The sequence below is a fragment of the Oncorhynchus mykiss genome, chromosome 21 (genome assembly GCF_057628025.1).
Source record: "Oncorhynchus mykiss isolate SJ-2025 chromosome 21, ASM5762802v1, whole genome shotgun sequence".
Classification (NCBI taxonomy): domain Eukaryota; kingdom Metazoa; phylum Chordata; class Actinopteri; order Salmoniformes; family Salmonidae; genus Oncorhynchus; species Oncorhynchus mykiss.
Genome location: NC_143042.1, coordinates 22,610,546 through 22,628,730, shown reverse-complemented (window position 1 = coordinate 22,628,730; position 18,185 = coordinate 22,610,546). Strand labels below are relative to the sequence as shown.

Below are 18,185 nucleotides of genomic sequence, written 5' to 3'. Positions count from 1 at the left end.
AGTACATAATTTTCTTTAGGAATGTGGTGAAGTAAAAGTTGTAAAAAATATAAATAGTAAAGTAAATTACAGATACCCAAAAAAACTACTTAAAGTAGTACTTTAAAATATTTTTACTTAAGTACTTTACACCACTGGTTATGAAAAAGGGGCAACACCAACAGGCACATCACCTGCCCAGTTCTCTTCCTTCTACCCATCTCCCAGCTGCACGCACACACACACACACACACACACACACACAGACACTTGCTTGAACTTCTGTCTGTTTACAGTGTGCTCTGGCCACAATGCGTGCAGCGGCCTGATACCGCTCTGGGGACACAACACATGCATTCTGCTGGCAAAGTGTTCCCTCCGTTCTCTCCCTCAGCCTGTGAGACACACTTTCCTCTTTGTTTTGGTTCTCATTTGGTGCGGCATTGGCACAGCCCTCTCATGCGGAGGAAAGCATGGCTGGTGGATCGGTGGAGAGCCACCTGCTTTGCGGAGATGGTTTCAAACATAGCACATGGTTGTGAGTTGAAATGCTACGGTGTTGAGTCAATTATCTATGTGGCCGTGCCATGTCTTGACATCCAGTGTCCAACCATAAGTTATGAAATAAGTACTAAATGTACTAAAATAATGACCGTAATAATATGGGGGAAGTCACAAGTCTCATGTTTATGCCTATAGTACTGTATACACATTTCAGCGGTCAATAGACTCCTTTAATCATTGTGCTCTAACATCAAAACTGTAATGGTTTCACCCCCTCACCATCATCTTCATTAGGCCTAGCTACTCAAATAAGATGTACAATACCGCTCTCTAGTGGCAAGAATGAAGTCAATCATGTTAAATGGATTTACAGTGAATTTCCCATTTACTTGCATTGACTCAGTCCCGAATCCCTGCTTATACTGTCCGTGTTGTTCTTCACTCTGATTGGTGTACCTCTCCTGTGTCATCTAGGTGATGGACAGTTCCATGCCTCTGATTGGTGAGCACGTGGAGGAGGACAGGCAGCTGATCACTGATCTCGTGATCAATAAGATGTGTAGCGTGCTGCTCGGTATCAACACACCACAGCCCAGTGCTGTGAAGGTAAATCTCTTTCACCTCTTCTCCAGAGTGTAACACTATTATGGATTTGTATTTGAATTGATTATGTAGATTCGATCTCAGAAGTAATGAACAATTGCTTCAAATAAGCCCTTGTGTAGGGAGTATATCAAACCAACCATGCATCATGCACTATTACTGTCCATTTTCAATGCTTTTCATTTCACAGCCACAGACGACCCAGCCAAGAAGGGCCCAAGGTAAAGAGACCTCCATCGACATCTTATCACCAGTTTGATTGCTACAACAATTGATTGCTGTTGTGGTGAATATGAATATTATGAGTGTTGAGAAATACACATAGTAGTGCCTTGAGTGTCTCAGACGAAACATGAGTGTGTGTTCGCACTGCAGGTGGGCATCGCTCTGGCTCTGGTTCTCCCTCCCAGTCAGCCCAGGGTTCTCCTCAGCGAGCTCGCTCAGCTAACACCTCTCCCAGCCAGGCCTTCCAACCAGGACCCATCCCACCTCCCGCCGCCACCGGCCCTGGCTCCCAGAAACAACCTCCTCAACTGAAGTAAGTGATCAAATCTCATTTCCATGATCAAGGCTGATGTTTACACGGGTGTGTAATACTAACACTAACTCAACAGAAGAATATAATTAAGGCATAAGGGGGTGTGTTATATGGCCAATATACCATGACTGAGGGCTGTTCTTAGGCACGACTCAATGCGGAGTGCCTGGACACAGCCCTTAGCCGTGGTATGTTGGCCATATACCATCAACCCCCAAAGTGCCTTACTGCTATTATGAACTGGTTACCAACATAATTACAACAGTAAAAATTCATATTTTGTCATACTCGTGGTATACAATGTGATGTACCACGGCTTTCAGCCAATCAGCATTCAGGGCTCGAACCACCCAGTTTATAATGTCTTATATTGGCCATATACCACACCTCCTCGGGCCTTATTGCTTAGGATCTCTAGTGAAAGTTCTGTGAAAACCTTAAACTGTCTGATCATTAAAACCTTCTGGGTGAGTACTAGGAATATATCTACTTGCAGAGCAGATCTGTGCAGATGCCACAAACGGCTGCTAGATGGAGACATTGTATAAAGATTTTACCGTACATGCTCCTGTAGCTCGACTGTTCTTGTTTACTAAAATACTCTATTATAATCTCTGACATGCCAACTTTTGTTCCTGTTTAATGGCTGTTAATAATGGCCTGCATTTACAGGATGCTCAGCTCCAGACACCTCTTCAGAAAATAATATGTGATAAAAGTGAAACTACCTCTAGTTTTGATTCTCTCGTAACTCCTCCCTAGTTCAACGTGGATTGGCTGTACATGGCAAAGGGGTCGTCGGTTGGGCAATTTGACACTAGATTTCTCCACAACCATTCCTCAGTTTGCCTCCTGGCTTGGATACACTTCTAAAGTTTGACTGTATTTCTGTCCATGTCTTTGGCTTTGCTATAATAAACATTAACATGTGTCTTCTAAGATTAAGCTCCTTTGTAAAAATGTTGTTGGCCTTAGAGAGCAAAGTGCACTAGTTTATTCCCTATTGTGTGTGTTGTTGGCCAGCCTCTGTTGATCAAACTGTGCAGTGGCGAAGTTGGCAGAATACGATCCCCTCGCCCCTCTTCACACGTGCATGCATAAATGCACGCACATACATCCACCTTCTCCATGTTGCATGTCCCTCAGGCCTCAGCCTCACTCTCACTTTCGCTCCTTGCAGCAAATCCCAGTCGCTCACCAACACCTTCACTGAGACCCTGAAAGGGAACGCCACGGACGATGAGGCCAAGGCAGAGACCATCCGCAGCCTGCGCCAGTCCTTCGCCAGCCTCTTCTCCGACTAACTTCAACAGACTCCCCATATCCATCCGCCTACTGTCAGCCATTGGCCTCCAGAAGAGCTCCAAGATACCATTATTTTACAGGACGCGCGCTCAGTCAACCCACAGAGCGGGATCTTCCTGTCCACCACTTCCTACTTCCTGTTCTTACCCATAAATGGCAGGTTGAGAGCGTCCACCTCTCAGAATCATCCGTCAATTTATTTTTATTTTTTTAAATACTACATTAGGCTATAGTTCATCTAGTACTGCTTGGTTGGTGTAGTTGAGATGTAGGTTTGCATTCAATTTGTTCATCTGATTCATTCTTTTGGTCATATTTGTGTTTTATCAACTTCAAGGATGTTGATATACTTTGGGAGATAAAGGCAATATTACAGTATTTATAAATGACCAATAATAGTGTATGAGCTAGGTTTACCAGCAATGCTTAGCATCTTGCCAGTCTCATTTCATAGAAATACGATTGCCATGTCTTGTAGACCCATACATATCGATTGGCTGATATTACAATATAATGATTTGTGATTTTGCTTTGGCCTTTGTTACTCAAAGTATTTTTGATTTAAAATTCCTTGCATTAGGTCAAGATAGTTTAGGCTACATACTGTACCTGTCAATTTGCAATTATACGAGGCGGAAATATTATCTTAAGTCTTCCATCACAGACAATTCTTCCCTAAGTTCTAAGCATTTATGAACTAACCAGTGTAAATAGCGCTATGAACATTTTATGTATTTATTTATTATTGGGCATTTGATTCACTACTATTCCCTTGCTGTGTATTGAAAGGTGGGAATTATGTACATAACACAGAGAAGAGCTGACGTCTTTGCTTCAATAAGATCAGTTACCTTTTAATTCTGTACATACCGTAAGGTTGCAAATACTCCTGGGAGAATTACATTTACTTCTGATCCTTGGGTTTTGAAGCGTGGTCGACCTAAGAATAGACATGATTTGCAATGTGTTGGTATGTCTATAGCTTATATCCACTTCAGGAAATGACAGTCGTCTTGTAATACTCCGAATATGTGCATATGTGGTAGCTATCTACGCTAACGACACTATCTGATAGCTGAGTGTCCATATTACCCCCCCCCCCATCTCATTATAATAGAGAAGGACAGACCAATCACATGACTGGATTGTTTGTTCTTTTGACTTAAGTGCAAACATTTTAAGTCTCTGCGCCCAAATGGATTTTCTGTTTAGGGTAACATTTTTGACTGGTATGAAAAATGCCAATTCTATTTCATGGATTGAATATTATTGTCCCCATACTTTCTTTAGTCATTGCACTTCAAGTCGCACGATCAGCAATATGGGTGAAATGAAACTCTCTCTATCTTGATTTAAATGCATTTTTAAACAGTTAAGATTGTCTTTTCACTTTCAAACTATTTATTGTCCTAAACATTTATGCCAATCATAGTAAGGTATTATTATCAAAATGGACCAAATGATATGTTTGTATTGTAAAACCTGTGTGTTTTATTTATTTTGTCTGTTGAATGTGAAATGCTTCTACAATTCAAAGTACCGACTACTATGAAAAGCCATAACAAAACAATGATTCACTGAAAATCTGTTTTTTTCTTTACTCGTTATCACTGTGAGCGTTAGTTACGCTTCTAACGATTCAGTCATTTTGCTTCTACGAGTGTTGATTTATCGTGTACATAGGTATAATGCTGTAAGCTTGTGAATGCCACACATCCATAGTGATTTATTTAGTAATTTGTTAATTGACCATTTCAGTAAGCAAATAATGTTAATTAGGCACTGAAGAAATTCAGAATTGAGTGGTGAGGTCATCTAGTAACTACCTCAATTCCAGCAAGCTGTGCTGCTAATAGTAGTTACCACTAATACTCTGAAGTGGGTGGAATTAAGACAAAAAAAAACGAATGGCTTTCACTTGATCTAATCTGTATGTCTGCATGTAATCCTACAATTTTAATCCTAATGTTCATACAGTAAATTTGATGTACTGTCACTCAAGTAGTTATTTCCTGTGAGTAAAAGGCAATAGACCCATAAATGAGTCTATCTACGGTCAATAACTAAATGAATATGACATGGTTTTCATATCATGATTTACATTTACATGTCATTGCAATGGAGAACTAACGGCAATAGCTCTTAAAAAATGTATGCTTATTAAAGTGCCCTATGCCATTCAACAGATGCTCAGAAGTCATCTATACCAGCGTTGAATAGCCGTCCTCATCTCTTATTTTCCAATCTAACAGAACCTACTGTCATATATATCCTCTTATGATGAGCATCTGCTGGAAGGCATTGTGTGCCCCCCCCTGTGTGTTACTGATATACGTGTGGCATGAAAACTGACCCCTGGTGTGCCTCTGGTGTAACAATATTGTCATGTAAATAGTTGCTGTTGTCTGGCTGCTTATACTGTATGAAGTATGTGATGCATAATGTGTGGTAGTGTTATAGATGCAAGTTATTTTAACATTGTTTTGTTATTTTGTTCAGTTTTTATTAAAAGTGACATATTTTATTACACTTAGTGGTAAGTCTTTTTATTTTTCGTATTGACAAAGCATTGTACAGTGACGATTATAAACCCCTGTTATACAACCATGTAATATCCCATTCTCCATCTCAGGTACTGTAGAATGCATAGCATCATGTCCCCATTGTCTTTGTCATAAGGAATACCCAGACATGGGATCTTTAGGGCGTGAAACTCATAGAACACCAAGGATTTACAAGGTGAGTACCCACAAATCAATTTACGGCAGCATTGGAATTATCAGCACTTTCCATTTTCTCTGACTGTCTGTCACTTTGCATTTAAAGCATACAACTTTATTAACTACACCAACCCACTTTCTGTTTCTGAAGTCCCAGATTTCAGTGTGAGTGTCTGATCACAGACAAGTCTTCTCCATTTAAGGCTGTTAGTGAGTCCTCTGACTTCTCTTGAAAGAACACAACTGTCAGGATATTTATTGATAATCCCAAAATTCCTTCGACTCAGATTCGTCATTTATTTGAGTTGGCGTGAGGTCTGGGTCTAGGAGTTGGGCAGGGGTAGGAAACTGTTCCTGAGTGCCCGGGGGTACTGCAGGATTTAATCCCAAATAGGCACCACACTTAGCTACTTATTGATCCTATGGTTCTAACAAAGACTTTAGCTTTAAGATGCTTTTGGGAAACCGGGCCCAGTTCAGTGTTTGCCTAAATTAAAACCCGCCTAGGTTTCCAGGTCGGATAAATAAATACAAAATGTAGTGCCTGTGGCACTCCAGGACCAGTGTTGCCTATCCTTGGAGTAGGAGATTGGCAACGGCCTGGGTCCATTCCAGACCAAATAGTTTTCTGAATTCCTTACTTTGCTATGATCTGGACTGTTAAGAAGTGAGTGTTTAAATTTAGTCTCAGGTGAGTATTCCTTTGACCTCTTGGTTAATTTAAGATGAAGATTAAAATCGGGCTTAAAAACTTGCATACCTGTACATATCAGCTGAGTAACATTACACATAGGGCCTGTCTCTGTAAGGAGTTTTCTTTTTAGTCAAAGCACTCGTTTCAGTAAACTCCATAAAATGAAAATGACCTCTTGCCCCTCAGGTGCAGGTGACTAGTGTGAGGTGTCATATATGAATATGGGTGCTGAAAGAACCCATACCATGGTTTCACCCTCATAGTTGTGGAATGTGTAGAAATTATAACTGTATCCTCACTGTCCAATTCTGAGTTTTAGGGTGCCAGGGTGTAGACAAAGGGACTGCCTGTGCATGTCACGCATAAGTACATCGTCATTAAAGGTGATGACATAAGGCCACAGAGTTATTTGACTGGCCTCTGCAAGTGATATTTAAAGGTGTGTATATAGTATTCTTCATAAAATACCTCTGATGGAATGTTGATTTTTGCATTCACCTGTAATGAAAAAATATTGTAGAATTCACAGACGAGGCATATTCTGTATTTCCAGATTTGTTACATAATACTTGTAATTATTTATTCACCTGCGACATTAAACTAACATTTCAGTTTCACCCTTGTGTAAAAGCAGTGGTGAAAAAAGTACTCAATTGCCATACTTGAGTAACAGTAAAGAAATGTTACTTATACTAATAGAAAATGACTCAAGTGAAAGCTACCTAGTAAAACACATCTTGTGGAAAAGTTGAAGTATATGGTTTTAAATGTACTTAAGTACAGTGGTTGAAAAATACTCAACTCATACTTGAGAAGTAAATGCTATAAATCAAATTCTTTATATTAAGCAAAGCAGACCGCACGATGTTCTTGTTTTTAATTTACGGACAGTCAGGGGAAAACGGCAACATTCAGACAGTTTACAAACACAGTATTTTTGTTTAGTGAGCCCGTCTGATCAGAGGCAGTAGGGATGACAATGCGTTATATTAATAGCTGTGTGCAGGGTTCTACACCTTTCCACTGGTGGCACTGGTACTGCTACCAACTCTTTCAGCGGTGGCACCAGCATACAATTGGGTCACACCAATTTTTTATTTTGGATAGTTTTCCAAATAATTGATAATGACCTGGCCTGTGTCCCATAATGTGCCTGCATTCCATACAGAACCAGGCTAATAATAAGTAGCCATCTTTTAAAGTAGCATGCCCTTGTGTCCTTACATTGATTTGGTTAAATTTACTGTAACAGCAAAGAAAAATCTTTCAAGTGCAAAATGTATTTATTGCAGATTTCGAAGTGCCATTTGTTTCCTCTAGAGGGCAGAATTTGAAAAAACAAAACTTGATACCAAAATGATACCACAGCAGCAACAAAATGTTCAGGTTTTCGCATTCAAAAATGTGAATTCACAGAGATACCATGACGAGATCCTGAGGCCCATTCTCGTGACATTCATCCCCTGCCATCACTTTGTTTCAACATAATGCACGGCCTCGTTTCGGGAAGAATCTGTACACAATTCCTGGAAGCTGAAAATGTCCCAGTTCTTCCATGGCCTGTATACAGGTCACCCATTGAGCACGTTTGGGGTGCTATCTCCAGTCATGTGAAATTCATAGATTAGGGCCTAATTAATTTATTTAAGATGACTAATTTCCTTTTATATGAACTGTAAAACCTTTGTTGCCTGTTGCGTTTTATATTATACAAAATACAGTATTTTGCAATGTTTATGTTAAGTGTAATGTTCCCTGTGAATTGCTGTACCCGCTTTGTTAGTTTTAACAGTGGCTAATTAGGCTACTGTGGCTATTGTATCATAATGTGCGTTTACCAGAGTAGACTACCACCAAAAACAATATAGAAAAATGCATTCCAGAACATTTTAACATGGAAGTAGATCGTTCAACCTACAGTAGCAGCAAATGTGTTGTTCAATGTAGGCCTACATTCCATGAGACTTTTGAAAAAACATGCAGGGCTCGACATTAACCTGTTTAGCCCCTTGTCCTTCAAACAAGGAGGTGACTAAAAATGTTGGCTAGAAATCAACACATTTTGTGCTCTTGTAGGAAGCAACCACTCCCCCATTGTTGACTAGAAATTAGCTATATAACTGGGCTAATAATTCACAAACTACCAAAGAATATGAACAGGTGGCTCTTGCCTTTGTTCTCGAAACAAGCGCACCTACTGGCGACTGCTCGTGCAGTAAACAGATTGGCACAGATCCATATATGGCTATTTAATTTGCATATAGGCTTACTGCAGCTCTGATTGGCTATGGTGCACCGGTCTGTGTAGAGTGAATTGTGCTTGTCAATGCAATCGAATCCTACTCCGATGCGCTGTGCCAACAAGAACATCTCTTGCATAGTTCGTTTTGTTTCAATATGTTAAATTGGCTAATATTGCGTTGATTCGAGCTCAATTCCCACAGTTAGATCGCAACGTTAGTAGTGGTATCTAAAGGGGGAAACTTGACTGAAGTTAAATCTCCTGTTTCTCTGCATTCGCTGATATTTCTTATGCATGGCAGTCGAAGGGGAGTTACGTGCAGTTTAGAGGGAACATTGATAATGTGTTATTATATTGTGCAATACTTACTATGTAATCCATGCTGTTTGCTCCCCTCAGTGTCATAGATTGTGTCCACCAATTCCTGAAGAAACTCCAGTCTTCTTCCACCTCATTCATTGCCTCCCTGCCCTCATCCTCCCACATTTCATGCTACAATGGTTCTCCATCTTCTGTCTTATCCAGCAGCTCTACAAATCAAATGTCAAATGTATTTATTTATTTATAAAGCCCTTTTTACATCAGCAGATGTCACAACGTGCATATACAGAAACCCTGCCTAAAACTCCAAACAGCAAGCAATGCAGATGTAGAGGCATGGTGGCTAGGACATCTTCCTGGAAAGGCAGGAACCTAGGAAGAAAGCTAGAGGAACCAGGCTCATACTGGACACAGATACATATGAATGGTATCCACGGGTTCAACTGACCCTGGTGAAGTAGATAAAGGGTATCGTTGCCAAAACCCCAAAGTGTCCCGTTAATTAAGGCATGGATTTTGACAGCTGAAGCGCCGCCTATCCAGCAGTGACACACAGTGCCCATATGCACATGGAACTAAATAGATGTGCTTTTTGTGCCCCTAAACCACGTATTTAGAAACACAAACTGTTTTTTCCACTTGATCAATAGCCTTGACTACTTGGCGAATGTATTTGGCAGGACCAAAAAAAACAGGCTTCATTGAAATGAGGGGATGCTTGGTTTTTAATCAAATTAAACAAAGGGTTTGGCTCATGAAACCGCTTTGAAATCTTAATTAGCAGAGCTAAATTATTTTAGCCAGCTCCTGTTATTATTTTGGATGTGCGTAAAAACCCTCATGTACGTTATATGTACCATGATGGGCATATGGTCGAGAGATTAGCTGATGCCAGAGACCATATTTTAGAAACATTTAAGTTATTTTCCTTTTAACAATAGCTTGTTATCCGTTTCATGTGATTAAATAACAAGCCCTCAGTGGGAAAACGAAATTTGTTTCGACAGCAATGCATCGGGTGTATTTATTATCCTGGCCATTCATTAGCCAAGGAGCCTATGCATAAAATGTTTCTAAATGGTCTACTCGTGAGGCTTTTGCAATATTCACAATTCACATAGTCCTACCTGCAGTGCAAACTGCATTCGACTTGTATCCATCCCAATATCCAAAGTGCACCTCTTGTCCGGTTACCAAAGACGCGCTCCACCAAACATATTCAAATTATTCAGTCCTGTAACGCCGTGTCAATGGTAGGCTTTAGCGCCTTGTTTATTGAGAACGTGCCTCACAGGTACAATACAATTTACCAGGGGCGAAAATCTGATATCAACTTTGGAATGGACAATTACATGACATTTTCTCAAGAGGGGGACACCAAAAGTAGTGCTGTAACACACAGCCTACGTTGTAATATGTTAAATGTATATTGAGGAACCATAATTACTACTACTACTGGATAATTGATAGGTAGTTAAATGAGGGGTTGTCCCAACTTGTTTAAAAATTTAAATCATTATAATACTACTACTAATAATAATAAGTTATAGCAGTGTTCCTTATCAGTCCAGTATGTATGCAGGTAGTTGTATTTACAACCAGCAAGACCAAGAAAGGCCAGTAGGTGACAATGGTACTGTACACTGTATGGGTGCAGTTTTCGTAAATACAATGAACATGGTGCGATCTCATCTAAAATAATCTCCATTGGGAACCATCACAAAGTTGGTCTCCGTATTGAATTTACCTTTTTATTTCACTTTTTCTGATACATTTATATAGTCATGAGTCTACTACAATAGCTTTACAAGAACAAAACGCTCAAAAAGTGCAGTTCTAAAAGCGAAAGAACTACTTCAATGAATAACCCAAACAAATCAACCAAAATATCCTTCAAAAATACTTGTTCGTTGTTCAGTCAGTGCCTCAACTCTTCAAACAACTATAGACAAGCATGTCACACAAAGTATGTAATTTTAAATAAAATAGCATAAAATAAATCATTAGTAAGTGTACTCTCATGTACTGAAAACTGCTAAACAAAATAACAAATATCATACTATACACCAGGGGTTCTTAAACAGGGGTCCGTGGACCCCTAAGGGTCCCTGGTGTAATTGCAAGGGGTCCGTGAAATAAAAAAGTGTAATGAACGTATTCAGTACGACAAGGTTTCCAGTAACTTTACATATATTATAGAGGGGGTGGGGGTCCATGAGGACCGCTTAAAACCTTGCCTGCCTTGCCTCAAAATATGCAGGGGTTCCAGTACCCTAAAAAGGTTGAGAACCACTGCTATACACACTACTGAACTAATGAACAAAAGAACCAAACATATGTTTGCGGGTTTCAATGGATCAAACAAATTGCTAGCAGATATTTTCCCTCTTGAGACTGTCCAGCCTGTCTTTACGTACATTACAAACAACTACTCCGTTCAGTCTCTCTTGGCTCATGCTGGCCCGTAGTCAAGTCTTCAACCTGTGGAGTGCACTGAAACGCCTCTCAGCCTTACATGAAGACACTGGCACCACAAACAAAATTCTGATCAGCTCCTCAACTTGGTCAAACAACCCCCTACCTCCACTGGAAGCCTCCTGAGGACCTCTTCTGCCTCTCCACTGCTGCTACAGGGGTATTTGTTGCAAATGAGGGGCAACTGCACTGAAAGATAATCTATGTTTAGCTCAGGGTACTGATCGAGAGACTCGTCCAACTCACCCGTGAGATGCGCCCTAAGCCATGACCGCACACTCGACTGCAGCCTGCATACCAGAGACAGCCTGAGTTTTCTTCTGCAGTGAAATGTTTAGGCATTCAAGCTCTCCAAGAACAGCATAGGCAAGTGTGAGGCCCAACACAGTCTTGCCTTTGCTGAAGTGCTCAAATAAGCCACTGGCAGTTGAAGCTGTCTTGGAAGCAGTTTTTGCCATCTCCTCTAGGCTGCTTAGCACCCGCTCATACTGCCCTAGCACAGCTCTAATAGCAGTATTCCGCACAGTCCACCTTGTTGGACATAGGGGTTTCATGGTGGTCAGATGTGTATCTTCGGACGTGTCAATTGATTAAAACATGCTCTTAAACTTTCCTGACTGGCTATAGAGGACACCTACTGTAACTGATGGACCCAGGAAAGGGAATCCCGGATCAGTGGGGAGGCTGAGCAGCCAGCCTGTATTATCAGATTTACAAGGTGTGCTCAACAATGCACATAGAGGGCTAATGGCTGCTGCCTCCTCACAATTGCCTGTGCACCTGTGTATTTTCCTGCCATGTTTGAGGCACCATAGTAACTCTGCCCACGTAAGGCAGACATGGGCAAATTGAGCCTCAACAATACATCAGTTGCAATTCCCCTTGTCATCCGTTTGGCCTCTAAAGACTTGTTCCTGTCTTGCTACATGTCGCACCGAACTAACAATTTTCATCAAGCAATGCCTTGCCGCTGTTAACCCCACGCGCTGGATAACTGGGCACTGATTGGATTTAGCTGGTGTGCTGTTAGTTACAAAGTGGCGGTGGGTTTGGCAGTTCTGATGTGCTGTGAATTTTACACTGGCTTTTCTCCAGGTTCTAAATCCTGCACTAATGAAGGCAGCATCTGCTCTTTGGCCAAAAGATGGGTGGGGGGGGGGGGCAAGACTGAGTTTGGGAAACCTTATTTTAAGTGACCTGGATGGAATGGAGTCAAATACAGTATGTGGTTTCCATATGCTTGATGTTTAATACCATTCCATTTATCCAATTCAAGCCATTACAATGAGACTGTCCTCTCATAGCTCCTCCCACCTGCCTCCTCTACATTCCATCCCTCTCTTTTCTCTGGAAACCACCAGAAAACAGAGCAGACTGAGTATCTACTATCTATCTAGATCTATGATGATTATCACTGTGCTGGGCCAGCGTGGTCTTGCACTTGCATACTTCAGGGAGTCTATTTACAGTAGTCACCCATCTGCCACTGAGCACTGCGTCTGGCCCCAATGACACCTGAGTGAGACACACATGGACTGGTTGACTTTCCCGTTAAAATAATAAACATATTTTCAGTAGAAATAGATTTGACTTGCTTTAGTGGCAACTAATATGATCATTTTCTCTGGAAACCACCAGAAAACAGAGCAGATTGAGTATCTACTATCTATCTAAAATCTACAGGAAAGAAAGTGTGCTTGCATTGATTTTAGTCTGTCAGTAGAAGGCACTGCTCCTCAACAAACCAATCCAAACCTACATTTACAAGGTAGTCCAATCCTACATTTACAACCAGAGTACTTCCAGCTCGCTGTCAACTTAAATTACAAGGACTAAGTACTTTTTGTTTTCAACTTTCTAGCTTTTCATGATCATGGATTGCACGGCAGCTATTCAGGATTGTTATTTTTCAGGTCTTTTTTCAGTGAAGTTAATAGTGATTCATATATCCTATCTGAATAAATGGATATTTGGAAATGATCCACTGCGATGTGCAGTTATCCAAAACTCCCACTTAATGTTACATATGCTGATTGTTCATTCAGAATCTGTTCAATTACATTATAAAGTAGAGAGTGGGAGTAGGAGAACAACACTTTCCTCTGTACCATTCCAAAGGAAGGAATTTTAGTGAACCCACCTGTGAGCTATGTATAGATGCCAGTCTTGTCCCTTCCATCCAAGTCTCTAACCACACTTTCACCTCCAGGTCTGAACATGCGTCACAGCCTCACAGGGGTCCTTGTTTCATATGATAAGATCCTCCCACTCTTGGGCATGATGTGTGTGTGTGTGCCTACGCTATCTCCCAGACCTGTATATTGTGTCGGTCACCATAGAGGGGAGGGGGGAGGGGGGGGAGAATCTCCTTAGGTTAGAATCAAGGGAAGGCCTTGGTCGTCATGGTAACTGCAATGAGAGACAGAGAGAGAGAGAGCGAGCGAGCTTAGGAGTGTTGAAGGGAAGGCCACCAAGATGTCAATTACCCGCTAACCAATTGTTGTGGTTATCTCTATGTGCTTGCATTTATGAGATGGAAATGTTTCCTCCTCTGCCTGTTGTCCGTAGCCTCTTGTCTAAGCCACCGTCCTTCAGTGCTTCTTCCCATCTATACCTAAGATGACATGACAATAGCCTGTCCATTATAATATTACTTTATAAAAGCCTAGGGAATAGATATTGTGCAATGGGTTTTGTGCAATGTGTTATGCTTATAGATTATGATATATCAGGGCTATTCTGACACAGTATGTAGACATAACATGACAATCAAACAGCAATGCATTGGTGAATCTTTCCTGTTGAATAGCACGCTACTGAATGCTACAGGGTGGTCCCTCTGTGAGAATAACGTGGTGTTATATGACTGACTGCACAAGTCATTGTCAAAGATGACATCAATTCTTATCTCTGTTAGGTATTCATCAGGAAGTCAGAACAGTCTTTTGAAGTAAATTCAAGATAATTCCCTGTGTATTTTGTCTGCAGCACTCGGTAGCTATTATTCTATTTGGCCTATATATCGATTCATATAGTCTGCATGTTATTGACGGAACATTGTACCCTGACCATAGTGATTTAATTTCCTCTTCTGACAGTGTATTTCTTCTGTTTATCCTTTCTGTTTTTTTGCTGCTTGAGTGCATTCCTTCATGTTCATACTCAATTTCCTAGATTTGATTGCAAATGGTTCTGCAAATGTTTGCTATTTTCCCAAGTTAAACAGGATGTCCAGCATGGGGATTCTGACTGGCCTAGAGTAATACAACTAGACAGATTTAGCCAAGTCGGTTTCACAATAGGTCACTGGGCAGAACCCAAGAGAATATATACAGTATTACTTGAACTAAGTAATATACATGTAATTGTTATAGACGACAACATATTTCCATGGCAGCTCAGTACATTCCTAATTGTAATAACAGGTAAGCTACCAGCAACTGTTCATTCTAGAAACAGCAATTCCAAAGGGACCAATTTGACCATGGCCTTATAATAACTGTGATTGAAACATGGAACATTATTTGTGATACAAATAAGCAACAAAATTGTCCGTTTGAGTTCAAGGCCAGATGACGGCAACATAAAACAAAACTGTCCTTTGATGTGGCACTGTTGTATCTGCACTGTTGACATGCATTTAATGCCAAAGATATCATGAGTTTAAGGGAGACGCGCACACACACACACACCCAAGCCTCCTGGAGCTGTTAGTCTGCTGGGATTCTGGCCACTGAAAGAGTGTTATCTGCCTGCAGAGGTAAATATGGTAACATGGACCCAAGGCAGACACAGCAGGGTATTACTGTATTAGCAGGAAGAGTTGCAACTGGAGTGTGTTGTGCTGAATGACAGCAGGTGGGCTTACCCCCAGAGCCCTGAGAACCATCACATTTAGGCAATACATATAGATGAGATGTGTGCAGCCCTCAGGATCAACTAGTCACAGATTTACTTTCTACTCAATCACTGGATAGATCCAATGTTAGATCCAATGTTCTACAAGTGTGCTAGATATGATTTAAAGGTCCCTAACAGTCATTCTGATTCCCATGTAAAACAGTATTTTGCGTTACTAAAATATCACCCATAATATTATATTCATGACCTCGCGTTGACTGACAGCTCTTTGAAACGCCTATGTCAAGCAACGCGGATACAGTGAGCAGTGTTGCAGTAAAAACATCAAGCAAATGTACTGATACACAAAGCAACTCAAAACAACATTGAAATTGCACCAATGTCAAAAATATTTTACATCCCCTGTTTGGCATGTCTCTTAGTGATGCAGTTTACAGCAGCACCAACGAATGTGTTGACTTGACAAATGTGTCAGAGTTTTGAACGACCCCCCCCCATTTGTTCCATGCTGGCTGAAGACCTAGATAGCCAGTATCTAGCTAACACCAGACACCAATGAAAGGGCAAACATATAAGTATCTTTGCCATAGATGAATAGGGTAAACTTTTAATTATATTTGTTAACACCCTAGAGTCAAATTTTTCATGAGCTGAAATAATTTAAAAAATCCCCAAGATTTTCCATATAAACAAAAATATTATTTCTCTCAATTTGTCTACAAATTTGATTACATAGCCCTCTGCTCTTTTCCTCGGGTAGAAGCACATTCCTAACACCCAGACAGACTTAAAGAACTTGGGAAACTCCCAGCCATCATCTTGTTTTCTGAGTTTATTCTCAATGTTAGATAGAGAATAACGTGTGGATCTGTTTCTATCATGCAGAATTGTAGTTTAGTTTGTAACTTGGGAAGCTCATTCAATAATACAGATTTGGGTGATTTCTGTCCCAGGGGACTAAACTGTGTGTATATATTTGTTAAATTTAGACCACAATTAATTGAATGTGGTGTTAGTGAAGTGCTGGAACAAAAACCTTTACACTCCTGTATAAAGAATATATGGCTGTCATGACTTCAATTGACTAAATACTGTACAGTTACCATTTTACATTGTTAATCTATGCAGGTTTGATTTCTAAGAACCTGGTAGAGATGGATACAACCATACTACAAGGCAGGACATTTCCCTGCATCCAGGTTGAGGCCTGCTACCAGCATGACTTACTGTCAGTGTCAGTAAGTCATGCATATTTTTTAGATATATACAGTGCATTCAGAAAGTATTCAGACCACTTCACTTTATCCACATGTTGAAAAAATGTAAATATACATGACTTTGACTCAGTACTTTGTTGAAGCACCGTTGGCAGCGATTACAGCTTCGAGTCTTCTTGGGTATGATGTTACAAGCTTGGCACACCTGTATTTGGGGAGTTTCTCCCATTTTTTTCTGCAGATCCTCTCAAATTCTGTCAGGTTGAATGGGGAGCGCTGAACCCGCCTCCTTCCTGAGCGGTATGACGGCTGCGTGGTCCCATGGTGTTTATACAGATGAACGTGGTACATTCAGGCACTTGGAAATTGCTCCCAAGGATGAACTAGACTTGTGGAGGTCTACAATTTTTTTCTGAGGTCTTGGCGGATTTCTTTTATTTTTCCCATGATGTCGAGCAGAGAGGCACTAAGTTTGAAGGTAGGCCTTGAAAAACATCCACAGGTACACCTCCAATTAACTCAAATTATGTCATTTAGCCTATCAGAAGCTTCTAAAGCCATGACATAATTTTCTGGAATTTTCCAAGCTGTTTAAATGCACAGTCAACTTAGTGTATGTACAGTGCCTTGCGAAAGTATTCGGCCCCCTTGAACTTTGCGACCTTTTGCCACATTTCAGGCTTCAAACATAAAGATATAAAACTGTATTTTTTGTGAAGAATCAACAACAAGTGGGACACAATCATGAAGTGGAACGACATTTATTGGATATTTCAAACTTTTTTAACAAATCAAAAACTGAAAAATTTGGCGTGCAAAATTATTCAGTCCCCTTAAGTTAATACTTTGTAGCGCCACCTTTTTGCTGCGATTACAGCTGTAAGTCGCTTGGGGTATGTCTCTATCAGTTTTGCACATCGAGAGACTGAAATGTTTTCCCATTCCTCCTTGCAAAACAGCTCGAGCTCAGTGAGGTTGGATGGAGAGCATTTGTGAACTGCAGTTTTCAGTTCTTTCCACAGATTCTCAATTGGATTCAGGTCTGGACTTTAACTTGGCCATTCTAACACCTGGATATGTTTATTTTTTAACCATTCCATTGTAGATTTTGCTTTATGTTTTGGATCATTGTCTTGTTGGAAGACAAATCTCCGTCCCAGTCTCAGGTCTTTTGCAGACTCCATCATTCTTCCAGAATGGTCCTGTATTTGGCTCCATCCATCTTCCCATCAATTTTAACCATCTTCCCTGTCCCTGCTGAAGAAAAGCAGGCCCAAACCATGATGCTGCCACCACCATGTTTGACAGTGGGGATGGTGTGTTCAGCTGTGTTGCTTTTACGCCAAACATAACGTTTTGCATTGTTGCCAAAAAGTTCAATTTTGGTTTCATCTGACCAGAGCACCTTCTTCCACATGTTTGGTGTGTCTCCCAGGTGGCTTGTGGCAAACTTTAAACGACACTTTTTATGGATATCTTTAAGAAATGGCTTTTACAGTGAATTATAAGTGAAATAATCTGTCTGTAAACAATTGTTGGAAAAATTACTTGTCATGCACAAAGTAGATGTCCTAACCGACTTGCCAAAACTGTAGTTTGTTAACAAGTATTTGTGGAGTGGTTGAAAAACGAGTTTTAATGACTCCAACCTAAGTGTATGTAAACTTCCGATTTCAACTGTGCGTGTATATACACTGCTCAGAAAAATAAAGGGAACACTTAAACA

The 18,185-nt window shown here is 40.5% G+C and overlaps 1 protein-coding gene across 1 annotated transcript in view; it reads left to right on the top strand.

Moving 5' to 3' along the window:
* LOC110500248 (synapsin-3) overlaps nt 1-5,458 on the top strand; it is a 124,948-nt gene extending 119,490 nt beyond the window's left edge. Inside the window, exons 11-14 of the mRNA XM_021577500.3 lie at nt 958-1,089; nt 1,277-1,307; nt 1,462-1,624; nt 2,805-5,458. Coding sequence (XP_021433175.2) covers nt 958-1,089; nt 1,277-1,307; nt 1,462-1,624; nt 2,805-2,928 — 450 coding nt within the window. The 3' untranslated portion in view covers nt 2,929-5,458. The remainder of the gene's footprint in view (nt 1-957; nt 1,090-1,276; nt 1,308-1,461; nt 1,625-2,804) is intronic.
* Nucleotides 5,459-18,185: the final 12,727 nt, after the last annotated feature.